Source organism: Symphalangus syndactylus, chromosome 7, assembly GCF_028878055.3.
Source record: "Symphalangus syndactylus isolate Jambi chromosome 7, NHGRI_mSymSyn1-v2.1_pri, whole genome shotgun sequence".
Taxonomy (NCBI): Eukaryota; Metazoa; Chordata; class Mammalia; order Primates; family Hylobatidae; genus Symphalangus; species Symphalangus syndactylus.
In genome coordinates, this window is record NC_072429.2 from 126,903,685 (window position 1) to 126,930,288 (window position 26,604).

The window sequence follows — 26,604 nt, forward strand, 5'->3', positions numbered from 1 at the left end:
GAGGATGCCTTTTGGGAAGAGGCCTGAGGGCTGGCTAGCTGCAGGTGTGCCATTTCTAATCCATTCATTCATTCATTCATTCATTTATTTTTATAGAGGTGGGGTCTCGCTATGTTGACCAGGCTGATCTTAAACTCCTGGCCTCAAGTGATCCCATCTTGGCCTTTCAAAGTGTTGGGATTACAGGTGTTAGCCACTGTGCCCAGCCCCAGACATGCCCTTTCTAGACAACACCTCCAAGGATCTGAGGAGAGAAGCCCCTCATGCTGGCTGCCCCGGCATCTACCTATCCTTTGTTCTGCCTGCCAGCTCAGAGAGTGGGAGCGGTGCCAGGGAGCTGGTTGGGCTGGCGCTGGCCAGGCAGGAGCCCTACTTGGCTAGCAGCTCTGGGCACCTGCCACACTTGTGTATTTGCTCAGTGGTTTGGGGTACGGAAGCAGGATGCCTTCCGTCATTGCACCCTGGGTGTTCCGGGCCTCGGGGGCCAGCTGCTGGGCTGGCAGCTTCTCTGAGGAGCTGTTTCTTGCCCTCTTTGTACCCCTGTCTCTCAACTACCTGTCAGGCAGGTAATAATCCCACCATCACCTAATGTACCCAGAGGAGAAGGCAGGAGGCCCGCTCAATGTGCACAGAACAAACACTGACAAGGTGCCTGAGAGCCCTGCACCAGGCACCTTCAGCCCTCAGGGGAGAAAGTCTCCTGTCCAGCTCACCCCAGGCACCCTTCTCCAAATGCCCAGTCTTGCACCATTCCCAGACCATTTGGGCCACATCAGAAAGAATTTGCCATACTGCCTGCCTTTGATTAGATGTTAGGGAAGATTTAAATTTGTGCAGAATATCAATACAGCTCCCTTCCTGTTGGAACCATGTGAGAGACTATTTCCAAGGCTGTTTCTTACAAGAGGATCTGCCTTACTAAGACAGAGCATTGCAATAATTAACGTGTTGAAAGCTTCCTGATTTCCAAGGCATTTTCACATACATTAGCTCACTTAAGGTCTCCCAAACCCTGTGAATGGAGCTTTTTTTTTTAGCCCCATTTTACAGGTGAGGCAACTGAGGCCAAGAGAGCTTGAGTAGCTCCCCCAGTGCCTTAATGTAGAATAAGTATGAGCAGAGACTGGAGCCCAGATCTTCCTTATGAAAATCCAGCCTCCTTTTTTTTTTCTTTTGGGACAGACTCTTGCTCTGTTGTCCAGGCTGGAGTGAAATGTCGTGATCTCAGCTCACTGCAACCTCTGCCTCCAGGGTTCAAGTGATTCTCCTGCCAGAGTAGCTGGGATTACAGGTGTGCACCACCACACCCAGCTTATTTTTGCAATTTTAGTAGAGATGAGGTTTCACCATGTTGGCCAGGCTGGTCTCAAACTCCTGACCTCAAGTGATTCACCTGCCTCGGCCTGCCAAAGTGCTGGGATTACAGGCCCGAGCCACCGTGCCCGGCCCCAGCCTTCTTTCTGATTCACTCTTGTTTTGTAGTAATGGACATTTAAGAAGACTTTTTATTTTTTATTTGTATTTTTTTTTATTCAAAGGGCTTGTGCTCAAAGTGAGAGTAGGCAGAGAGGAATTCATGTTTCTCTGCGCTGTGTTTTGTTTGGGTTCTCATTTAATCTCTTTGACAACCTTTTGCAGCAGGTGTTATTCTTATCCATATTTACACCCGAGGAAGCTGAGGCTCACAGAGGAGAAATATCTTTCCCCAAGCCCCACATTGAGCAGTGGGTAGAAAATGAGCCCAGATCCCTCTGTCTCCATCTCTGCAACCTGTCTCTCTGCATGCCACATTGGCTTACAACCAAGATCAGCTGCAGCAGGGCAGGCTGGAGGATGAGGAGGCTGGCTAGACCCCTGGGAAGGCAGGCAGCACCCAGAGCTGTTCCAGCTCTGCTGATCCCGTTCGAGAGGCCAGAAAAGTTCAAATGTTGACCTTCTCCTTATAGTCTCCCACCTACCCTCCCTCTGGAAGCACAGAACTGTAGTGTGCAAAGAAAGACCTTGTGGATCCTCTGCTCTTGCCCTCTCATTTACCAAATGAGAAGACGCTCTGTGGGGAATGTGACCGGCCTCATTCCATAGAAGAGATGGCAGAGTCTGGAGCAGAATCCGGGACCCCTGACTCCCAGGCCTGTGCACTGAGGCGTTCTTGTCTGCCATCTCCCAGCCCCTCTCTTTGCCTTCCTTGATCTTCTTGAGTTCTCTAATGGTCATCTGTTGTGACTGTTGATTACAAGACACCATGCACGGTTCCCCCGCTTCCATTTATGTGTGGATCTCTCTCTGTTCTAACATAAGAATCTCAAAGACAGGGGCCAGATTGTGACCTTCTCTTTTGTGCTGGCTCGAAGTTGAGGAAAGAGCCAGGCTCCAAGTCCCTTGGATCTGGGTCCCAACCCTGCCTGTGTGGCTCTGAAATCAAGTGACTCCTCCTCCTGCTGTTGTATTCCCCGGCAGCACTAACAGTGGCTCCCCTTAGCTGGACACCTAGAGTGCCAGGCTCTGTGCTCAGGACTTCACTGTTTGAGGTCCCTGGAGAGTGGAACCTCTTATCCACAAGGTGGTGATTCCCTTGGGAGTGGGCAGGATGCAGTCAGAAGAGAACTTGGGTGGGGACAGCTATCCTATATCCTGGGTTTACCCACTTCTACCCATGCACTGATATGCTTGACTGCCTGGCCAACACTTACTGGGCATATAGCGTACGATGGGCACTAAGGCTCAGGGGATGAAGTCATAGGCTTTGAGTCCCAGAGTCAGTGATGGAATCACCACGGAGCCCAGGCATTGTGTCTATGTCCTGTGCCATGCGACAAGTCTCTGCCCTCTCTTCAACCTGGGGAGACCCTGGCTTCTTACCTCCCTGGGCTGTGGCACCATGCAAGGTGGCCAAGGTAGGGGCCCTGGTGTTCTGGCCCCCAGCTAGTTCTCAGCACTACTGAGTGCTGGCTCATGGTGAGTGCTCAGCCACTGTTGGATGAATGGAGAAATGACTCAATGAATTTCCCAGAATGCACAGATGCTGCACCTAATCCCTTGGAGTTTAACCAGCACAAGAGTTTGCACTTTGCTGGCCATCTCCTGCCAAGGCACAGCCTTCCCTGAGCCTGTTTCCCTTGTGTGTGGGTTATACCTGAGGCCCCCAGCTGGCATTTGGTCCCCTCCTGCAGGCATAGGCTGCCCAGTGCCAAGTGCACCTTGCATCTCTCTCCAGCCCTCCCACTGCTGTCTCCCGCTTCCTGCCCTCCATCCCGCCACGGGCTCCCGCCAAACCAGCCCACACGGCCTCCTTTTGTTCAGCCACCTCAGTTTCAGGCAAACAGTCCAGCCAGGTCCCCCAGCCTGCATTGCACACTCCTTTGAAGCCTTGACAGGCAGCCAACCAAGCTGGCCCGAGCGCGCAAGGCAGGGTGCTGGTGCCGGCGCGCTGGCAGCTGCTTCCCGCCTTTCTGGCTCCTGGGACCTGGCTGCTCCCAAGCCCATTCACATGGGGACAGAAATGCCTGGACGTTCTCCTCGGCTGGCATGGGCATTGCGTCCAGGGCCGCCGGCTGGGGCTGTTCCCACAGCCCAGAGTCCTTTCCCAGGCTCCCTGTTCTCCATAGTGAAGCCCTCTGGTTTGTCCCAGGCGGTGCATCGCACAGCCTCTGTCTCCACAAAGGAGAACTGGCAGCAGGAATAGCCTGGCTGGGTTCTGAGCTCTCTGACGAGAGGCAGGACTGGGCAGAGGGTAGGAGCACTGGCTTTGGCTTCAGATGAGTGTCGAGCGCCTCACTCTGCCATCTGTAGTTAGGGACCTATCTGCTTCATGCCTCAGTTTTCTCTTCTGTAAGTGGGGAGCATGGAGCACCCAGTTCACCGGCACAGTGAAGGGTGATGAATACTGTAGGTTAGCACATGGCAAGCTAAGCCTTCAACAGGACTTGTGGGGAGCATTGTTAATATGTGGGGGATCATTGTTCTAGTAGCTGAGGAGCATCGGAGCCTAAAAGACTCGTGTGTGAAAGAGGGGTCTCCTGTTCCTATTTTTAAATTTTTAAATGTTGTTTATTATTATTATTTTGGGGACAGGGTCTTGCTCTGTCACCCAGGCTGGAGTGCAGTGATGTGACCTCAGCTCACTGCAGCCTTGACCTCCTGGGCTCAAGCAATCCTTCCACCTCAGCCTCCCAAGTAGTTGGGACTACAGGCACACACCACTGCACCTGGCTAATTTTTTCATTTTTTATAGAGATGGGGTCTTACTATGTTGCCCAGGCTGGCCTCAAACTCCTGGACTCAGGTAATCCTCCCACCTTAGCCTCCCAAGCAGCTCTTGGGACTACAGCACCACCACCATGGCTGGCTAATTTTTTATTTTATTTTATTTTTTGTAGAGTGCAGTGACTCTATCACTGCTTACTGCAGCCTTGAATTCCCAAGCTCAAGCAATCCTCCTACCTCAGACTTCCAAGTAGCTGGGACCACAGGTGCACACCACCACCCTCAGTTAATTTTTTGACTTTTTTTTTTTGCAGGAAACGAGGTCTCTCTATGTTGCCCAGGCTGGTCTCGAACTCCTGGGCTCAAGCAACCTGCCTACCTCATCCTCCCAACATGCTGGGATTACAGGTGTGAGCCATTGTGCCTGGCCTCCTATTTTCTAAATTTCAAAAGTAGTACATGCTGACTGCACAATTTAAGAAATTCAGATAAGTGAAAGAAAACTTAAAAAATACTTGTTGCGGTCGGGCACGGTGGCTCACGCCTGTAATCCCAGCACTTTGGGAGGCCGAGGCGGGTGCTTCACGAGGTCAGGAGTTCGAGACCAGCCTGGCGAACATGGTGAAACCCCATCTGTATTAAAAATACAAAAATTAGCTGAGCGTGGTGGCGGGCACCTGTAGTCCCAGCTACTTGGGAGGCTGAGGCAGGAGAATCACTTGAACCTGGGAGGCGGAGGTGGCAGTGAGCCGAGATTGTGCCACTGCACTCCAACCTGGGCAACAGAGGGAGACTGCCTCAAAACAAACAAACAAAAAAACACTTGTTGCTGGGTGCTGTGGCTTGCGCCTATAACCCCAGCACTTTGGGAGGTTGAGATGGGGGGATTGCTTGAGCCCAGCAGCCTGAGACCAGCCTGAGCAACAGAGTGACATCTTGTCTTTACAAAAATTTTTTTTTAAAAATTGGCTGGACATGGTGGTGGGCACCTGCAGTTTCAGCTACTTGGTGGCTGAAGAGGAAGGATCACTTGAGCTTGGGAGTTAGAGGCTGCAGTGAGTTGTGACTGTGCCAGTGCACTCCAGCTTGGGTGACAGAATGAGATGCCGTCTTAAGAAAAAGGAAAATTAAAAAAACCTTTTTATCCTAACAACGTATATACTCATGTGTGCACATGTATACACACGTATGCATACCCCTACACACACTAGAACTGCTAGTTTATAACCATGTGTAATAATAGTTTATATGGACATAATAGTGCATGCCTATTATGTATATATGTAATGCATTTTATATGCTTTTCATCTATATTTCATTTCATATTAAATACAGATTCTTGCATATACATATATTTGAAAAAGTAAAGAATAGGCTCCTCTGGTTTTGTAACCAGCTTTTGTCATTTAATGTAATTTGAATTTTTTTTCTGTTAGGAAATTTTTCTGCAGGAAAATATTTCAAGGCCACCTGGTATGTTATAATACAAACATGTTATATCCATTTTACAGTTGAGGACGTGGAAGTGCTGAGATGCAACATAAGTTCCCCAAAATTACTCAGCTACTTGAGGCACAGCTGACATCCAGAAGCTTCTCTGAGAGGCTTTTGGAGTTCCCCAAGGCAGAGTCAACAAGAACATGAGTTTCTTAAGAACAGGGACTGTGTGCGTCACTCACTGTCATCTCCCCAGCATCTGCCGCAAAGTGGGCATTCTGTTAATAGTTACTGAGTGAATAGACACAGGAAGCTGAGTCTTCTTTTTTATCTCATTTCTTGCTCAAAGCTCATCACAGCATTCAACGTGTCTTTCCACATGGCCCCCTCACTAGCCTGTGTACCCCTCAAGTCCAGGACCATGTCAGATTGTCTTTGAATCCCTCAGCCCCAGTCCCAGGCCTGCCCTAGAGCAGGTGTTCAGTAAATGACTATTGAATTGTGGAAACAGGGATCTGCCCATTCTGGATTCAAGACAGTGCCCTCCCTATGAAGCTTTTCTGAGCTCTTTCACACCAAAGTTCTCCAAACCATCGTGTTGACAGCTATCTGCCTGCTGCCCTGAGTCCAGGAGAAACTTGGACATCAGCCCTGCCTGTCGCACTGGGGTTGGCGCACCTGGCCTGTTCTGGGACAGATCGCAAGGTTGAGGGTTAAGTAACACCTGGAGTGGTTAGGAGGCTGGGCATCTCCTTCTTGTGAATCTCCCGGGCTGCGTGGCGGGTGGCGGGTGGCTGGCAGGGGAGGGACCCTTGGCACTGCTGTGGCTTTGTATTTGCTGCCAGCGGGGCCTTTGATGCCCCAGGGGCTGATCGCCCAGCCAAGGGCATTGTAGAACACAAAAGCTGCAGAAAGCAGCACAAATAAAGTGAAAACGATCCAGGAACTGCCAGGGAGCTTATCAGCCTGTTTCCTGATCATAGGTATGGGGTGTAGGGAGGCACGGGGAGCATTTCTGGGCCCTGTGATTGCCTGCACGTTGCCAGGGCCCCTGGTATTGCATACAAAGCATTAACCTGGAAGCTAAGCAAGGCTCTTCACCTTGCAAAACTGACTGGATGAGTCCAAACTCTTAGTGTTTTTGTGAGGATTAGACAGGTTGATAAGTTAAAGTGCCTACTCTGTGTACATCTAATAATGATAACAGTGACAGTAGTAATAACAGTAGCAGCTAATACTTTCTGAGCATTTCATATATGCCAAACACTATTTTAACTGATTTTTATATTAATTCATTTAATCTTCATAATGACACTAAGAGGTAGGTAGTACTGTTATCTTCATTTTATAGATGAGAAAATCGAAGCTCAGAGATGTTAAGTAACTTTCTTAAGATCTCACAGCACGTGAGAAGACAATCCGGCATTTGAACCTGGCACTCTGGTTGTGAAACACTGGTCTATAGCCACCTTGCTACCCATTTCTTCCCCCTAGCCTTTGGAATATTGTTCCTCTAATTATTATGATAGTAAGGACAACCATGTGATGATGATGATGATGATGATGTCAACGATGACAGCAATGGTGGTGGTGAGGGAGGAAGACATCCCTTCATTTCTTCTAGCAGTCTGCCTCTTGCTGGGATTTCAAATCCATTTACATTGTTGATCCTGAGAACAAGCCTTGGAGGGGGAGTCATTTTGAATTCCCAGGAAACCAGGCCTTAAGAGACAGCTGAAGACCCAAGCAGTCATTCGGTGGAGTCTGTGAGGCCCAGAGCTGAGGAGGAGGTCATGGGTGTAGAAGCAGTCGCAGCCTACACTGCTGTGCTTATGGCTCTGGATCCTGACTGTGTGAGTGGGCCCAGGGCTGCTGGAACCTGTGGGGCTAGAGCAAGAAGGGTGAGGTGGTTGCCCCACTCCTGCTTCCTTCATGAACATTCGTTGTTCCCTCAGAACAGGAAACTGAGGCTGTTCCCTTGACCTCTCCAGACAGCTTAGTGGTGATCTCAAGCCCTCTTATGAGATGGTGGATCACAGCTACCATTCACTGAGTTAAGACCTTCATTTATTTCATTTAATCTCATCGGTAGCCTTGGGAGATGCATATTATATTTCTATCATGGTGTACCATAATTGCATCAATTACTTTTTGCCACAGCAATGCCAAGTAACAACTGCAGAATCTCAGGGGCTTTCAGTATTAAGCATTTATTATCTACACATCTGGGGAGATTGGCCAAGCAGCCCTGCTGATCTTGGCTGGACTGCCTCCATATCTGGGGTGTGACTCCCTGGTGGCTGATGTGATTTTGCTGGAGTGGCTGGGGTGTCTCCAGTCTGCCCTCTGGGTCTTTCATCTCCTTCTGAAACCAGCAGACTAGCTGGGGGAATGTCCTTCTTACGGTGAAAAGCACAGAGCAAGACGAGACCACTCCTAGGTGAGCAAGCCCTTTCCAAGCTTCTGCTGGCCTCTCTTTTGCCACCACCCCATTGGCTGAGGCAAGTGACCTCACTACGCTGAATGTCGGAGTAGGAAGGCACTGCAGAGGTACGTGGTGGAGGGTGAGGGTGCAGGTAGGGTGAAGAGTCAGGACCTGTTTGCACTTGATCACAGGTGATGTCATCTCAACTGTCCCTCAGGCTTCTCTGAGCTTTGCTGTCATCCTTACTTAAAACTATTTGCATCATTAGAAAGAAGAGACTAACAGGCACCTAGCAGTGACTGAATACCCAACAATCCACCGAGGCTCTGTGGGACCAGGGGGCTTTATCAAGTTTGCCTAACAGCAGTGGCTCAGCCAGCATTGAAATGTCACCTGCCTGATTCCCGTGTGTGTGCATGTGTGTGTATGTGTGTGTGTGAACCCAAACCTGTGCCCAAGTCAGACTTATGTGACACTTGCAGCCAGTTCTCTCCCTCACAGTGTTGCTTGGGTGCTGGAGGCTGGAAGGAAAAGAAGCTTTAGGAGAGAGAAATTGTGACCTCCTTTCCACAGGTTGCTATCACCACAGGCTTTCCACAAGCTTCTCCCTGGGTGGCCACCCCAGAGGCTAGAACATAGCAGAGGATTTTTCGTAAAATCTTTGGAGTCTTCAGAAGAAGGTCTTTTGAGATAGGTCATGGAGAAATGAGGCCTTTGAGCCATAAATTAGCCATAGTGTGCAGGCTGGGGCCTCACCAGTTCAGCGAAATCTCCAGCCTTGAGAACTGAAACTGACTTGGGGCTCTGATTTTGACAATGGCCTTGAAGTAAGGCATTCCTCCTTGTGTAGTTGGAGCTGCTTCCCCTCCTCCTTTGTCCCCCTTCACCATGGCATAGCCCCAGGGAGTCCAGATGCCAAATTAAGTCTTTGGCCTGTATCCTGAAGTCCATTCCCTCAGGAATACTTTTCTTCACTTGCCTGCCTGAGGCCCCTCTTCACACTTTTGCTTGCTTTCCCATGTTAAGGAGACATATTTGAAAGTGATTCCTGGGTGGCCGAAGTCAGAAGGCTGGGCAGCCATCTGCCTTGCCGGCCATCTCCCCAACTCTGCCGAGCTGTGAGCTTACAGGTGGTACCATCTGCACTTCTGCACTTTTTTTTTTTTTTGGCCTTGACCTTTGGCCTAATAAAAGCGAAGTGCAGAGCTTTGAATGAGGGAGATAGAAACAAGATGTTCCCTACCTCCCCCACCCCTCTTTTCTCTCCTTCTCCTCCCCTTCTCCCTCTTTCCCTCTCTGCACTTATTCTGTGCCAAACATAAACCCAGGGATGTATTTATTTTTCCCAGTGAACTAAAGGTTTATAAGGAGGATGCCCTTTTCTCTACAAGGACTAGTATTCTCTTCCTCTTGGAAAACTCCTGTTCGTCCTTCTGGATCTGGGGGAAGAAACCTATTTCCCACAAGACTGTTCTCACCACCTGGGTGGAGTTGCTGACTCTCCATTTTGGAACATCACACTTCCAAGGCTTTGCTCTGGTCCAGAACACACTTACTGTGCTGTTCTGGCTCATCTCTTGGTGTGTGTGTCAACTGAACTATTTGAAGGGGATGACTGTGGCTCCTTTATTTATCTCTGTGTCCTCTGTGCCCACTACAGTGTCAAACACAGCATGGAAGCTAGACATACATGTGCAAAATGGACAAATGTAGGTACAAGCAGGGACACCCTTAGTTCAGCAGGGAGCTTGGGCTCCAGATCGCTTAGCTCTAACTTGGAGGCTGGAACACCTGGCTCTGTTACACAGACAAGACCTGTGTCTCCATATACACAATTTATTCCTCACACTTGGCAAATGTGTGCCAAAGCTGAAAGAACTCAACCTTAGAGTTTGATAGGTTCAGGTTTGAAACCTTGCTCTGCCTTTTTCCAAGCAGGGAACTTTGAGTAAGTTACTTTACTGCTGCCTTTGCCACAGTTTCCCCATCTGTAAAATAAACATAGCAACACTTGCTTTGCCTGATTTGTTGAAAAGAATAGAGATGATACTTGCAAAGTCCTGGCATGAGCAGTAGCTATTATGGCTATTTTATTTACCCTGAAGAGCAACTGTTCATAGTATCACATGGCAGGCAGGGGTAGGGGGCAATAAAAGCATTTGTGGCAAGGATCCAATTATTAGTAGGCTTCTCTTCTGTCTGGCTTTGTTTACTGTAATGCAGGAACAGTGCCTTCACCAGGGCACAGCAGTAAACCTGTTGGCTACTCTAGCCCTGCCTGGGTTCCCAGGAAATTGGCATGAGAGGAGCTGCCTGCTGCTTGTGGGCCTGCTATTTAGGCTGCAATAGCTGTGGGAACACACAGGGTTAGGAAAACAAACACATGACTCATTGGGGACTTCCGACCTCAAGCCAATGAGGTGCTGACATCTTGCGATTTCTAAGGGTTCCCAGTACATATGTATGTGTCTGCTCAGCCTTCCTTGGACCTGAGCCCATCTCTCTCTGCTCTAACACTCTGTGGGGGGCTAGGGAATGGAATGCTTGTGTTCCTACCCTTCTTCCCTCCTTCTGCATTTATTGATCCTTGCTAGGTGTTGGGAATGTGATGACGAGTAAGACAGTGCAGGGTACAGACAAGTCAACACATGTGGTCTGCTGGACAGCAGCCCCCCAAGATGACCATAATCTCTGGGACCTTCTACTGTTATCTCACGTGGCAAAAAGGACTTTGCAGATGTGATTAAGTTAAGGATCTTGAGATGGGAAGAGTGCTGAATTACTCATGTGGACCCAAAGCAATCACAAATAGTTACTTATTAGTGGTTCCTTATTAGAGGGAGGCAGAAGGAAACTGACTACCCTAGAGGAGAAGGAGATATGACCATGGAAACAGATTGTAGTGATACAGCCAGGAGCCAAGAAATGCTGGTAGCCTCTAGAAGTGGAAGGCAAGAAACTGATTTTCCTTTGGAGCTCCAGAAGGACCTAGCCCTGCTGATGCCTTGCTTTTAGTTCCTTATGACTTAGTTCAGCCTCTGACCTCCAGAAGGGTAAGAGAATAAATTTGTGAGGTTATTAGCTGCCAAGTTTGCAATGATTTGTTACAGCAGCAAGAGGAACTAATACAATGTGCCCTTGCAGTATTGTAAGTGTTAACACCACTTCTCTAGTGATGAAGGAGACTGAATGGCTCAGTGGTTCCAAGGTAGATCCCTGGAGCCCCAGTGCTGTGGTTCAAGTTCATGTTCACCTTTTGTTAGTTGAGGGACCTTTTGCCATGTTACTTCTCAAAGCCCCAGGTTTGTCTGTCATCTGATGTAACATCATGATGTAAAATAAGGGTAATAGTCATGTCCATCTCATGCATGGTGGTGAGGATTGAGCTGTGAAATGCACATGAAGTTGGCTGTCTGGAGCACGGTATGTACCCCAGCACCTTCCTCCCGTGCCTTGCCTCTTGCACCTCCTCATCGACAGGAAGGCACTGGATGCTGGAGAACCTCTCCGCAGGGATGTCGCAATGCAGGGCAATGTCTGCAGAGGTGTTCTGGGCTGACGCCTGTGGATAGGATTGATAGGACATTTCGTAGTTAGCAGTGGGAGGAGGCAGGGGTGCCTGAGACCCAGCACTTCTGGGGAAGTTGGGCACTGTGCTGGGGCCTTAGGCCCTGCAGTCACCACACCTCTGAGGGTGACTACTTACCTGTGGCTACTGTGCTGGAGCCTCAGTAGTTTAGTGGCTATTCTGAAACAGTCACTCACTCCTGATCCTCCCAGGCACTGCAGTTCACAGGCAGCCTTAGCTTTACCTCTGTAAGCTACTCATGAGCATACATCATTCTTTTATTTAGTAAACGGGAATCTCGCCCCTGTCATGTACCTGTCAGACATTGTAGGAGTGAGTGGAAGCTGCTGCAGGGTTATCGCACCTGGGTTTTGCCAGAAAGGTACTAGAAGGCCGTCAAAGCAGCTCCTGGAAGGCAGTTGAGCAAGTGACTGTTAGAGAAACCTGAGGCTTTGTTAGGGCCAGGACTTGGCCGCAGGGTGCTGTTCCATTCCTACCTGCCTCTGCTGCATTGAGGATGCAGCCTCCAGGCCCACTATGGATTTGGGCTCCTTCCCTGGGACATTTGGGATGATTTTGATGCGTACTTGCTGTTGAGATTCTCACCAATTAGCTACCTGGGCCACTCTCCTCCTGACCGATCAGCCACCGTCACTGCCACTGCCAGAGGTCCACAGATGGAGGCTCCCCCAGGCAGTGGAAGGAGGCAGGGGTGCCCGAGACCCAGCACTTCTGGGGAAGTTGGGCACTGTGCTGGGGCCTTAGGCCCTGCAGTCACCACACCTCTGAGGGGCAGGAGCCACTGGGTCCATTTTATAGTCTCCTCATGTGTCTTTCAGTTGGTGATGGGACATACGCCCATTTGTTTTCATTTTGCATGTATGTTCAGAGGGGAGTAATCATTATCACTGCCTCCCACTGAGGAAACTGAGGAACAGAGAGGCTGGCTGACTCATGATCACACAATGAGTAGAGATGATCCCAGATGAGATTCTATAATTTATGCTTTTAATGGATTTTTCAGGTGTGGGTTTGGGGGAGCTTGCTTTGATTCACTATAGAGAATGTTCTTTTCCCTACCTGGAAATGCAGTTGTCATTGTTATTGTGTTGTTGCAGTTTGTTTGCATTCCTGAGGCCATGTCAGCAACAGGCTTGGAAAGGGAAGTGGGGGGCAGCCTTGAAGCATCTGGCCTGTAAGTACAGTCCATTTGGAGGGAGGATCTCAATGCATTTTTTAGCATAAATACACACTAGGCTAGCTGTGCCCACAGACAGAGGGGGTACCCAACCCTCCCAGGTTCTCTGCCCTTGCTGAGAAGCCTGGGTTCTGATCCCCATGCCTCAGTGGGACACAGAGCTGCCCAGGAGCACACGAAGCTCAGTCCTGCCCCTGCCTTCCAGGTAAACACAAATGCTGCTCGCGTTGGTGGCTTACAGCCCAGCAGCACATTTAGTTGAGTGCTGTTCCTGGGGTTGGTGGGCAGGTGAGGGTGCAAAGTCACCCTTGATGAAGAACCACTGGTGTAGACTAGTGGTTCCCAACATGTGCTATACCAGAAATCCCTTTTATGGTTCTCCTTCCCTGTGAGGGAGTTTATCAGCCGAACAAACTTCATTGGTAAGTATTTATTCCTCTACTTTCTTATCTAAAAATATCTGCCAGTGGGAGCTCCTGATCTGGGTCACCAGGCTGAGGTGATATAATTCTGGCCAGTATCGAACAAAGAAGCTTGATATTTTAGGTGACAACTGTGGTCTTATTGGAAAGGAAGGTGAAATTTCTGGTAGACTTCTTGACCCTTCGAAAAATAGACTGAGGACCCCCATGGAGGAGTCCTGAGATTGGAATCACTGGTAAAAACTTTTATTTTGCTGTTTGGAATTAAGAATTTGGATCAAATGTTGATGGAAGGTTTCTTTGAGCTCCACATTTCCCCGGGAGCCTCCATCCTGTCTTGTCCCCTTTTAGCATGAGCAGTGTCATTATTCAGCATGTATTTATTCAGTGATCCCCACATGCCTGGCACTTCCCTGGGTGTGAGGTTGCCGCGGTGAACAGCAGATGCAGCCATGGTGCTAATGGGGTCTGTAGCCAAGTGAGGGAGGCTAAGAAAGAAAGAATGTCATTTCCAGCAGTGATAAGTCCTAAGAGGGAGATGCGGCATGTGAATGGGCTTGAGGGTGCTGGTCTCTGGAGTAACAAGCCTCTGTAAATAATCAAGTCACCCATTTCCCAGCCCTGCCCTGAAGCACAGTCTTCACTTGGCCTGTTTAGGATCATTTCACAGATTCATTGACAGGGCTCAGTTCCTGCTAGTTGACTCCTTGGGGACGGAATCCTCTATTGCTTGCAAAAATATGCTCTGCAGTAGGCTGTCTTGCTAATTGAGAGGGATTCTGAGAAGTGGAGCAGCCTGCCTCACTAGCTTCAGTAAGAGGAGGCCTTATAGGTACGTTGAACCTGGCCTGGTGGACAAAGCACCCTGCTGAGAGCTGGGCAGGTCTTCGGAAGGAGATTTAATGTTCTTCATTAGGAAAGATGGTAATTCCTCTCTCCCTCTCCAGATGTCTGCAACCAAGTCATCAGAACACAGAAGGGACCTTGCAGCCATTGTGTCTTTGTGCTCGGGTACTGTCTGAGGGAGGGAAGGGAGGCAGAAGGAAGGGGAGGGACGGATCAGCTCCATTTGCTGAGCCAACCTACTCAGCGCCAGGTGCCCCTCCTCTTGGCCACTGGAAGGCTTTCTTTCTTCTGGCCACAATCAAACACCGTTTCTTCTTTCTGCCTTTGTTCCCTGTGAGTCAATCACTGTTGCTGTGCGAAATAGTAGCCGCTTGGCAGGGGAGTTCATGAAGGTTGCAGAGCACCTGCTCAGGTTCTTGCCTCGCCTCCTTTCCCCCTTCCTCCCTCCCTCCTCCCACCTTTCCTTACCTGGCAGCCACCTAATTCTTCTCTTTTAAAATACAGTTCAGACAACAATCCACACCAGCTGCCTTGGGGAATCGTCCAAAGAGACAAATTCTACCCTGTGCCCACCTCTCCTGTAGTTAACACCTTTCAGTGTTCCCTCCCCTCCTGTTGTCCTTAAGTTAATGCCCTAAAGTCATGGCCCTTGCTCAGCCTCTAAGGCCCTGGTGGGTGTTGCTTCCCCTTGTAGCTGGATGGGTTTCAGGAAATGCCCTATCTGGTCATGAGAGATAGGCAGCCATACCTCAGGGGAGATGGTGGCGGGGGAGACAGTCTAGCCACAAAAGGCAAAAAAGATAGGGATGAGATGGCTCAGAGGGAGTCTTGGTAAGGACTTTGGCTCTTTCTCTGTTGAGATGGGACCGTTGGAAACTTTTTAGCAGGTTCTGATTTGCATTTTAATGAGATCTTTCTGGCTGCTGTGTTGAAAGTGGACCGGAAGTGGCAAAGGTGGAAAGACAGACCAATCAGGAGGCTATTGTGGTAATCCAGGGTATTGCAGTAATCCTGGCCTGGTGGAAGCAGAGGAGATTGTGAGACATGATCAGATTCAGAGTATATCTCAAAGGTAGGATTTGCTGGTGGATTGGCTATGGGGTGCCATAAGAAATATGATCCTGATTGTTGCTTACCCTGTGCAACTACAGAATGAAGTTTCCATTTATTGATATGAGCGAATCCTCAGGGTGAGCAGGAGTGCCTGCTTGTTTTTTTGTGGATAGAAGTAGAATTATTATGTTAGAGATGTTGGTCAGACATCCAAGTGGAGACAGTAAGGAGGTAGCTGCATGTATAGAGCCAGAGTGTCCACTTGGCCAGGCCATGGTACTCAGACATGTGATCAAATACCAGTTGAGATGTCACATGGAGTATGTTTTGAATGAGGTTAACATTTAAATCAGTAGACTTTGAGGAAAGGACATTACCCTCCACAGTGTGAATGGGCCTCATCCAATAGTTGAAGGCTTTAAGAGTAAAAAGACTGAGGAAATGGGAAGTGGGAATTCTGACTACACATTGCCTTTGGACTCAAGCTGCAGTATCAGCTCTTCCTAGGGGCTCCAGCTTGCTGGCCTGCCCTGCAGAGTTTGGACTTGCCAGCCCCCATAATCACATGAGCCAATTCCTTAAAATCTCTCCCTTTCTGTCTCTCTCTTCAACATACACACATCCTACTGATTCTGTTTTTCTGGAAAATCCTAACACATGGAACAAAGGGATAAATTTGCATATCCAAAATTTATGCAAAAATGGATATTCTGATTTGTATTTGGGACTTAAGTTATTTAAGCCTTAAATATGAGCGTGATCATCAAGAGACAATTGTGGGCAGGGAGGAGCCAGTCCACAGGGCTGCACAGCACAGATTAAGAGATTCAGAAATTATGTGTGTATGTTTGTGTGTGTTATATGTGTTTGGGTGTGAGTGCTTGTGTGTTTTTATGTGTTTTTGTGCTTTTGTGTGTGTGCTTGTGTATGAGTGCTTGTGCTTGTGTGTTTGTGTATGTACATTCATGCTTGTGTATTTGTATGTGTATTGTTTATGTGCATGTGTTTGTGTGTATTTTGTGCTTGTGTGTATATGTTTGTGCATGTGTGTATATGTTTGTGCTTGTGTGTATGTTTGTGCATGTGTGTGCATATGTGTGTGTGTTTGTGTACATACACATATATGTGTGTGTATGTTTGTGCTTGTGTGTATATGTTTGTGTATATGTTTGTGCTTGTGTGTATATGTTTGTGCCTGTGTGTGCATGTGTGTGTATGTTTGTGTACATACACATATATGTGTATATGTTTGTGCTTGTGTGTATATGTTTGTGCATGTGTGTGCATATATGTGTGTGCTTGTATATGTGTGTGTTTGCTTGGGTGTGTTCGTGTGCATATGTTTGTGTGTGCTTGTGTGTGTTTATGCTTTTGTGTTTGTGTGTGCTTTGTGCTTGTGTGTGTTGCTTGTGTGCATGTGTGTTTGTGTGTTTTGTGCTTGTGTGTGTGCATATGTTTGTGTGTGCTTGTGTGTGATCGTGTGTATATGGTTGTGCATTGTGTGCATGTGTGTTTCTGCTTGTATGTGTGTTTCTGCTTGTGTTTGTGTGTTTTGTGCTTGTGCTCATGTGTGTTTGCATGTGTTTTTGTGTATGTGCATGTGTGTTTGTGTGTTGTTTGTGTGCGTTTGTGCATGTGTGTGCATCTGTGTGTTTATGCTTGTATGTTTGTGTTGTGCTCATGTGTTGTGTTTGTGTGCATATGTGTGTGTGTTGTTTGTATGCATGTGTGTGTGCCTGTGTGTGTTTGCATGTGTGTGTGTTTGGTGCGTTTGGCATGTATGTGTGTTGGGTGTGTGTGTCTGGTGCGTATGTGTTTGGTGTGTGTGTGTGTGTGTATGCATGTGTGTTGTGTGCGTGTGTGTGGTGAATGTGTATGTGTATTTTTGTGTGTTCGTGTGTGTGTGTTTGTGTGTGTATTTTGTGTGTGTGTACGTGTGTTTGGTGTGTGTGTTTGTGCGCATGAGTTGTGTGTGTGTGGTGAATGTGTTTGTATTTTGTGTGTGTTGTTTGTGTGTGTGTTTGTGTGTGTGTTGTTCATGTTTGCGTGTGTTTAGTGTGTGTGTTTGTATTGGTTGCTGAGCACTTGCTATGTGTCAAGCATCCCCTATTACTAGATGCAGCCTCTTCTTAAAACAGTTTGTATGTCATCATGGAGAGCCATCTATCTCCTTACTTTTTCTGGAAGTTTGGGAAGGGATTCTCTTGGGGCCACCTACGTATTTGACTGATGCTTTGCAGTTCCCGTATCACAGTCCCTCCAGTGTTCTGGGCAGCAGACTGGCATCCAGCCGTTCCTTCTCCTGTGTCAGAAATTGATTATTCTGGCATCTTCCTTCCATGCCATTTTCAGTTCCCCTAACCTCCAGTCTCTTGAAGCCATTTAGCCTCTCTCGGTACTGAGTAATCCCATTTATTAAAGCATGTGAAGCTTCCTTAATGGCAAGTGTTGGTACAAATAGTTTTGCAGCCCCAAGGGACAGGGTCATTTGAACTCGGTGACTGGAAAAACGGTTGGTGTGAATAATGTGAAGTGCAGGACCATGGTGATGAATTTCCTTCACCCTCTTTGTTCCTTGTTTTCATTGTAAGGCAGAATGTTTAACCCATATTTTCCAAGAACTGTGTAGGTAGGTTGCTGGGGACAATTGATTTTTAGAGAAGTATTATTTCTCTGGATGTGGAAACCAAGAAGCAAAGAATAATATTGAGCAAGAGTCCTCCTGATGACCAGGCCTGGGCTAATTATGGCGATAGTGTTGCAATGTGTTTGGACCATCATACAGTATAAGAACACCACTTCCCCACAAGATGTCCTGGACACAGGGTACTCCTCAGGGCCTTGCTCTAGCCCCATGTCACCCAATGTCAAGTGGATCATCTACTTTCTAAGACTGTAATTGGTCCCGAAGAAGAAGGAGTGGAGCCTGGCAGGAGGAAGGACACAGGTCTTTGTGTGAGGAATACTGATTGGAAATGGTAGTTCTGGTACTGCCCTGGCTTGCCGTGTGAGCCTTCTCACCTGTCTGAGCAGTGGGATCACCATCTATGAGGAGAATGGACTAGGTGGTTTATTTTATTTTAAGAGAAGATCTTGCCCTGTCGCCCAGGCTGGAGTGCAGTGGCGCAATCTTGGCTCACTGCAACCTCTGCCTCCCGGGTTCAGGCAATTCTCATGCCTTAGCCTCCCACGTAGCTGGGATTACAGGATTGCACCACCACACCTGGCTAATTTTTGTATTTTTAGTAGAGACAGGGTTTCACCATGTTGGCCAGGCTGGTCTCGAACTCCTGGCCTCAGGTGATCTGCCTGCCTCAGCCTCCCAAAGTGCTGGGATCACAGGCATGAGCCACTGTGTTCAGCCTTGGACTAAGTGCTTTCTAAGGAGTGGGGATGGGTCAATGGGAGGGTGCCTTCCCTAAATAAAGGGGCCAGCCCTCCATTAGCATCCACTTAATGTTGTATTGTGGGAGGGTGCGTTCAGTGCTGCCAAAGTAATTTTTGGACTTTGAATATAATGAAAATTTCTGAATTTTGGATGTAGGCAATAACTTCAAAAATATTTGAAATACCCTGTGGGTTAGATCTGTAGCTAGATAAAGCCCCTAGGACTTCACGTTGCAACTCAGCATTCATGAATTGCTCTCCATGGCTTCTCACAGGCTGGGGGTCAGGAGGTGAGGGAAGCTCTTTTGATTTGTTTTGTTTTGAAATCAGTGTAAGTATCTTCAAGGAACTAAGAGAACAAAATCAGACTGGAAGCTGGGTCACAAGATGCTGTTGCCTGGAGACTTAGACAGAGGGCATGGCATTCACTCCCTCATAGAGGGAGACGGCCTACAGCAGGAGCCTCAGCAGCCCAGCCCCTTGGGATTGATCCCTGTGTCCTCCACCTGCTGTTTCTGGCTCTGTGGACTCCATGGCATTCAGAGCTGGGGGAAATCAAGTATTTCAACATCTTAATTTTTTCAGTCGATAATTATATTTTGGAGATCTTTGTGTGTCCATATGTGTGTGTACACATACATTACTCTTTTTTAACTGCTGTATAGTATTACTTATTTTCCCAAACTATTTCCTACACACACACACACACACACACACACACACACACACACACGGAGGCCAAACATCTTGTCTTTTTTTTTTTTTAAAGACAAGGTCTTGCTCTGTCATCCAGGCTGGAGTGCAGTGGTGCAATCACAGCAGCCTTGACCTCCTGGGCTCGAGTGGTCCTCCTGCCTCAGCCTCCCAAGTAGCTGGGACTACAGACATGCACCGTCACACCCGGTTAATTTTTTGATTTTTTTTTTTTTTTGTAGAGAAAAAAAAATGTTTTTTCACTATGTTGCTCAGGCTGGTGTCAACCTCCTGGGCTCAAGCGATCCTGCTGCCCAGGCTCCCAAAGTGTTGAAACTACAGGTATGAGTCACCGCATCTAGCCCCAAACATCTTATTGGACAAGCCTTTCTGGGCCACTCTATGCAGACAGCACCCACCTCGCACCTTCATCTTCCTTTTTTCTTTTTTCTGTCTTAATTGATCACAATAGCACTTATCATCATCTGACCCACCATATAGTTACTTGTTTATTTGTTTGTTGACAGTCTGACACCCCCAACCCCTCATGATCCCCAGGAATGCAGATACTTCTGTAAATTTTATTAAGTGCTTTATTCCCTGGAAAATGGTAAGTGCCTACTAAATATTTGTTAAATGCATAACTCTCTATTTTGGAGATGACCTCCATGCCCAGCCTCAGGCACAGAGAGGTAAAGTAACCTACTCAAAATCACCCAGCTACTGACAGGCAAATCTGGGCCCAGAGCCCATGCTCTAATCTAAATCATTACTACCTCCCTGCTGGTAACAAACAAAACCTCAGCACAGTGCCTGCAACACAGTAAGGACTCAGTAAATGTTAAATAAAGGTAATAATGCTTATAACAACCATCTTTGCCCCCAGAAAGGTCCTTACCGTGAGGAGATAGCAAGGATTTGAGATGTTCAATATAAAATACCAAGTATGGTGCCTGTGCATAGTTGGCCATCAATGAGTGGTGGCTATTTACTATTATGCTTGTTATTTTATTATACTTTAGCACTTTGTGTTGTACTTAAATACCACTCATTTGACCTACTTATCTTTGTCCCTCCTGAGGGTGCAGAGTGAGGCTTATTCATTCCAGCATTCCTACAATCTTGTACATCCATACAATTCTTGATACGTAGTTGACATACACTACTGTAAGGTACATGAATGAGTAAGCAGATAAAGGAATGAACAAATGGGCCAGTGGTTTGTTGGGGCCACTCTGGCCAGTGGTTTGGGGACATACTTCCTGGAGTCTTATCCCCTCTTGTCAGATTCAGGTTTAGGACAACGGTACAGTTGTTCCATTGTTCCCAGATAACATATCCTATCTTAACGTCTTTGCTGGGGCAGCCCTTGGACACACCCTGAGCTCCTGCCCTATCACTGGCCCCACTTGTACCCCTTGTGGGCAGGCACCACTGCAGCCTGCTCTGAAGGGAGCTTTCATGTGGCCGACCAACTCTACTCCTTGACTCCTCCCTTCTCTCATTGAAAAAAAAGTGTTTAAAGGGACATGTCTCTCTCCTAAACTTTTTATGTTCCATTGAATACCTAGAACACATGTTAAATGAAAATGCTTTGCAACAGCTGACCTATGTCTTCTGGCTTGTACCCCACAAACACCTTATCTAATGAGTAAGTCAGTTCTTACCTTTATTTCACTACTGAAGAAACTGGTGCATAAGTGTTATATGCTTTTTAAGTTACGTAGGATTAATGGAAGAGCCTAGGGCCAGAACCAGCTGTCTGCACGCAACCCAATGCTTTTTCCACAAGAGTTACCCACATGGCTGTATTTGTTGGTATTTTCTACCCTTACCTGCTTCCAGAAGACTTTGGAAGGGTGTGTTACAAATGTAATGATCCACGGTAACTTTCAGGTCTGTTAGCTCCGTGTGACAGCTGAGCTGCCCTGTAAGGTGTAATGAGGAGAGGCTTCATAATGAGCTGATAATGAGTTCTGCAGATGACACTGCTCAAGGGTGGGGTTGCTTTCCCCTCTGCTATGTTTTCCTTTTCTGTTGGATTTGACTCTTAGATCAGTTGTTCTAAGACTGGGTTGAAGGTTGGAATTGCCTAGGGGATTTTTTAAATCCTGCTGCTAGTACCCCAGCTGCAAAGATTTTGATTTTGTCTGAAATGGGACCTGGGCATTTGGATTTATAACATCTCCCCAGGTGATTCTATTATGCAGTGGAGTTTGAGGACCACAGTCTTAGAGCATCCCTGTTATAGGGATTCTGGGGACTAACAAGAAGCTACAGACCCCAAACTATTTCAGATGTAGTTCCAGCCCTCCTAAGCAAGTGTTGGCCCAAACCTGCTCACTGTTGCTCAGATTCACAGCTGCTCACTTTTCAGAAGAAATGACAATGCTGAAAGAGGAAACCAAGGGGACAAGAGAGATGGCAGCCATCCCAACAGCTGTCTTGTGTTGTGCCCCTACTGTGTGCCAGACACTGTCCTAAGCACTTTACTTACATTAACTCATCCAGCTCACAAACAACAAAATGGCCCTAAGAGGCCTCTGCTGATATCATCCCCATTTTCCAGATGAGAAAACTGTCCATGGGGTCGATCAGTAACTTGTTCAACCTGGGAATGGCAGAGCTGGGATCTGAAGACTGGGAGCCAGGCTCCGTAGGCTTCTGTTTAAGTCACTGCATTTGTTGCCTTGTAGGATGTTCTTAGAACTGTAGGATACTGGTTTCTACATGGCCAAGAATCTTCTCTCACTAGTTCGTGCTCCATGGTGATGCAGAAGCATAGTTCTAATCTGTCATTCTGTTGCTCAGGAGCCTACACGGCCCCCCATTGCATCTGGAGGGAGAAGCCAAGCTCTTTAGCATAGCACCTGAGGAATAGCCTTTACAGCCTGGCCACTGGCTGAACATTCTTTCACTCTCCATGCCACACTGCTCTGTTAGTACCATCTGAAAGTCCTCTCCCTTTTCTCTGTCTTCTAAATGCTCACTCTCCAGTATCTAACTCAAATGTCCTCTTCTCTAACTTGTCCAGGAAGAGTGAGTAAGGCCCTTTTCTTTATTCCCCAGGCTCTTAGTTTCTCCATCTCTGATCACATAGATTACAGCCCTTTCTTTGGTTTTCTCCAGGGGACCAAGGAGTGGGGCTCTGCCTTTCTCATGTCCCTTCACGGCCCCCCATGGTGTCTTCAGTGGATGGCCAACCTCTCATGAAGAGGATGTCCTCTTGTCTGAGGTTCTACTTTGTTCCAGCCATGGGGTCATACTCTCTTTATCTTTTGACTATCCAAAGGTTTTCTGTTTGGGACTGATGCCTTCCTCCAAGGTACTTTGGGCTCCAAAGTGTGCAGTTGACATTTGCTGTGCTTTCTGAGGCCAGGCTTTGGTTTTTGATGAATCCTGAGCTTCAGTGGAGATTTGCTAGCCTTGGGCTTTCTGTGTTCTTGAATCCCTCAGAGTCCAGAAGAAAAGGAAAGCCGACACTTTCTAGGAATGACCTGTGAGAAGAGAGGTTGGTGTCTTGCTGCTAAGTTCAGCTTGGTTCTGAACTAAGTCACCATGGGCAGAGGAGGCAGGGATAAGAGGAGTGGTTTCTTGGCCACCAGAAGGGAAATGTTTTTGTTTTTCTGGTGCGCTTTTGTGGAAATGGTGGCAGTTGCTCACTAAAGAGAACTAAAACTCTTTTACTAGAGCCCCACCAGGGTCTGAAGAGGATGGGTGCATGGGAGCCGTTATCTTGTAAAGGACATTGTTGAGAGCTTGCTACTGCTGCAGTGAAGAGCACAGGAAAAGCCAAGCTTAAAAAACACTGGGTGAATCCTAAGAATTTTTCATGCAGAAACACATGCATGATGAGAATAGAATCTTCATTACAACATTGTTTGACATAGAAAAATGAGACTCAGCTTAAATGCTCATTAGTTAGTGATTGGTTGATTAAATTGTGATAAAATGGAAGACTAATACAGCTGTTTAAAAAATTAGTAAAAAAAAATCAGTGTGTGAGATGATGCACCTGTTAATTAACTCAACTTAGCCATTCCGCAATGTATACATAATTCAAAACTTCACATCATATATTATAAATATATACAATTTTTATTTGTGAATTAAAAATTAATCTAAAAAAATTAGTGGCTATATGAAGTAATTGGGAACAATCTTGAAGCTATATTAACTACCAAAGAGCAAAGTCAACCTTAACAGTGCTGACTTTTTAAAGAATAGTACCTAGAGCAGTGTGTGGAGTATGCTAACAGCTACACACTAATGCACAGCCACCAACCCCAGATCAGTTACATGAACTTCTGCATTCACAAACACACTTAACACGCTCTGTGGCTATTGCCTCTTTACTGACCTGTAAGTCAGTTCTAGAAGACAGACGCTCCATGAAGGCAGGTCCTAGCCTGCCCATTTGCATTTGTATCTCCAAGGCCAAGCTAGAGAAGGCACACAATAGGCTTTCCACTAATATTTGTGAATGAATGAATGAACAGAGAGAGGAGTTTTCTTTCCACAGTTTCCTTCTACCTGCTAGTCCTTGAGCATATGAGGCTGGAATCTAAGCCCTGAGGTCACTCACTGCTCTCCTGGGTACTGTCCCTGGCCTCCCGTCCTTTTCCTTGAGCTTCTATGCTCTGCAAGACTTTCTCATTATCCTCTAGGCTACAGAGAAACAAGGAGACAGGGAAGAGCCTTGAAATGGACCTTCAAGATTACAATGTGCAGCTGACATTGTCAGTTAAGTCGGGTAGATCTGACTTCGCTGATTAAGTTAATGTATGAGCCGATCTTCCCCAGAAGCTGGGATCAGCCTCCCCATCTGATGGTGGGCTGGTGAGTCAGACCTGCTGGGGTTTGGGTCCTCACTCCAGCATGGCTGCCTCTGTGACCTTGGCCACTTTACTTAACCTTGCTGAATCTCAATTTCCTGATCTGTAAAAGGAAGCTAAAAATGCTTCTCTTGAGGTTGTAGTGAGGATTAAATGTGATAACATAAGTGAAAGTGCCCTTTGAAGAAAGAGGAAGGCGAAAATGTATTGTGTCAGGAGAAATGTGTGGAGAGCCCCCTGTTGTTCTCAGGTGTCTCATCCTTCCCAGGGAAAAATCCCCATGCCAAGTCAGAAGAGGTTATAATTTGGCTCTGACTCTTTTATTCAGGCACTTCTCTCGGCTGCCCAGGGTTTTCAGCTTAAGCAAATAAATTACCCTTCTCCACTGGGCTCTGTGTTCTGCAGCCAGCCATATGTTTAAGCTTGATAGAGATTTTTATCTGGCTTGGTAATATTACCCAGCAAGGGATGACATTTCTTATCAGAGGCCCTGAGGAATCAGAGATAGGAGCCCCTTCTTTTTCCTGGCCGCCAGGCCTCCATGTGCAGGGCTGGAAGGGAAGCTGGGAGGGGCTGGCTGGGCCTGGTAGTGGGCATCAGCTGGCCCTCATTTCTTAAGACAGCACTCCTGTTAGCTGACCTACACAGAAGCAGGTCATTTCGAGATGTTTGCATCTTGGAGCCACTGATAGAAGCAGGGCAAGGGAGAGTGCATGAGGAAGGAAGGCGGGAGTGTGATGATGCATGCCCAGCTTTGGGCGGAGGCAGAGCACTTGCGTGTGTGGGGCCCTGCCCTTCTCTTGAGAGGCAGGCGGGCCCTTGCTGCAGAGTCAAGGCCTGGGGATTCTGTGGCTCTGTAGGGTGAAGGGCACTGGAGACCTACCAGGGGCCGGGCCATTGGAGTGGTGGGTGCTGGGGAACTTTCATGGGCCCCTCCAGGTCCACTTCTTGCTCTTCTCTGCCTTGTTTTGTGCCCAGAAGGCTGACCTGCGTGGATGCATTATCAGGGTGGATGCAACACGGGGCTGCTGTGCTCTCTGGCATCTGTTTGGGAGGCACTGGCAGGATGGGAAGGCAGGTGGGGAGTGAGGTCGGGGGGCCTATTCTTCCACTGCCTCCCTGCTGCTCCCTGACTGATTCAGGTAAGGTTTACACAGGGGCTCTAGGTTTAAATTTTCATTCTGGCATGTACTTGCTGTGTGATATTAGGCAAGTGGTGGAACCTCTCTGTGCGTTCGACTCCTTATCTATAGTAACGCTTTTGCATTCCATTGATCTCTTTGCCTCTCATTTGCCCTGAATGCTGAAGGAAAGGACACTGCTGTATCCCCTGAGGGACTGTCTGAGCCCAAAATACACTGGGGCAAGGGTTCCAGGGTGGACAAGGAGATGACTGATGATCACGTGATTTGGAGCTATAGCCTTCATTGGAGACACATGCTCTGGGCTCTTTCCCTCCTGAGTTTTGGGAAGTCCTGGCCTGTGCAGCCTAATTCTCATGTACTAATCTTGCAATCATAAGAAAGGGAAGGAGAAGTGGTTTTCCCTCTCCCTGGACCCATTCCAGCCAGCAGTTCCTGACTTTGCTTCCTTCCTGTTGGTGCCCACTCTGTTTCCTTCCATCCCTCCCCCAACCTCTCCCATCCCATGCCTCATGTTGGGCAACTTGAGTTTAACTGTCTCTTCTTCCAGTGGCCAAGTCCAAATTCTGAAAGCATAGTTCTGACCATGTCCCTGTCCAACTCAAAAACAGTAGCTCTATGTCACCCACAGGCTGGAAGTCAGACCTCTCAGGGGGCATTTAAGTCCACCGCAACCTCACTCCAGCCTGTGAATAAAGACTGAATGCCTCCGAGCCTCTCATGTGGGGAATCAGTTCTGGGACACAGGTTTCACTTCTTGTCTTTTAAACACTACTGGCTTTCCTTGACATCTGTGCTTTGATCCCATTGTTTTTTCTCCTTTGGATGCCTGAGAGATCCATGGGCTCTGGCTTCAGAGAGTGCTGGGTTCAGACCTCAGCTCCAACAGTTGCTGGCTCTGTGACTCTAGGAATGTCACCTCACCACTCCAAGCCTCTGTATCCTTGACATTAACCTAGGCTGATAGATCCTGCCTGCAGGGTTCTTGTGAGAAGAACCTGTCTAAAGGCTCCTACTGGGGCTTGATTTGTCAGATAAATGAATGGGGCTTTCCCTAACCTTCTAATTGACTACCCCACTGATTATTCAAACTCCACCTGTCCTCAAGTTCCATTCCATCATTCACTTCCTCTGTGGGTTTTTCTGCCACAAAGTCATCTTCCTCTGTTTGAAAGACTCTTAGTTCCTCATGTCTGACAGCAAGAGTGGACCTCATCTCTTTCTTTTTGTGTCTGACTTCCCAGCACAGTCTCAGTTTCTTCAGGGCATTGGCTGTGGTGTAACATTCTCAGCTTGAGCACTGGAACCATTCATGGGACGACTGAGTATTCAACTCCAAGAGAATGAAAGAGAGTCACTTGTTCTTTCATTGAACGAAATTTGATTGAGTGCACA

At 47.6% G+C, this 26,604-nt stretch overlaps 2 protein-coding genes across 6 annotated transcripts in view; both read left to right on the top strand.

The window, feature by feature from the left end:
- Positions 1-26,604, top strand: part of LOC134737084 (uncharacterized) — a 311,572-nt gene that overhangs the window by 236,778 nt on the left and 48,190 nt on the right. The gene's annotated exons all lie outside the window — the stretch shown is intronic.
- LOC129486815 (uncharacterized) overlaps positions 12,835-26,604 on the top strand; it is a 225,527-nt gene continuing 211,757 nt past the window's right edge. For all 5 annotated transcript variants that reach the window (XM_063642973.1, XM_063642972.1, XM_063642974.1 and 2 more), the window contains exon 1: positions 12,835-25,209. In XM_063642973.1, coding sequence (XP_063499043.1) covers positions 15,854-17,233 — 1,380 coding nt within the window. In that variant the 5' untranslated portion in view covers positions 12,835-15,853 and the 3' untranslated portion in view covers positions 17,234-25,209. The remainder of the gene's footprint in view (positions 25,210-26,604) is intronic.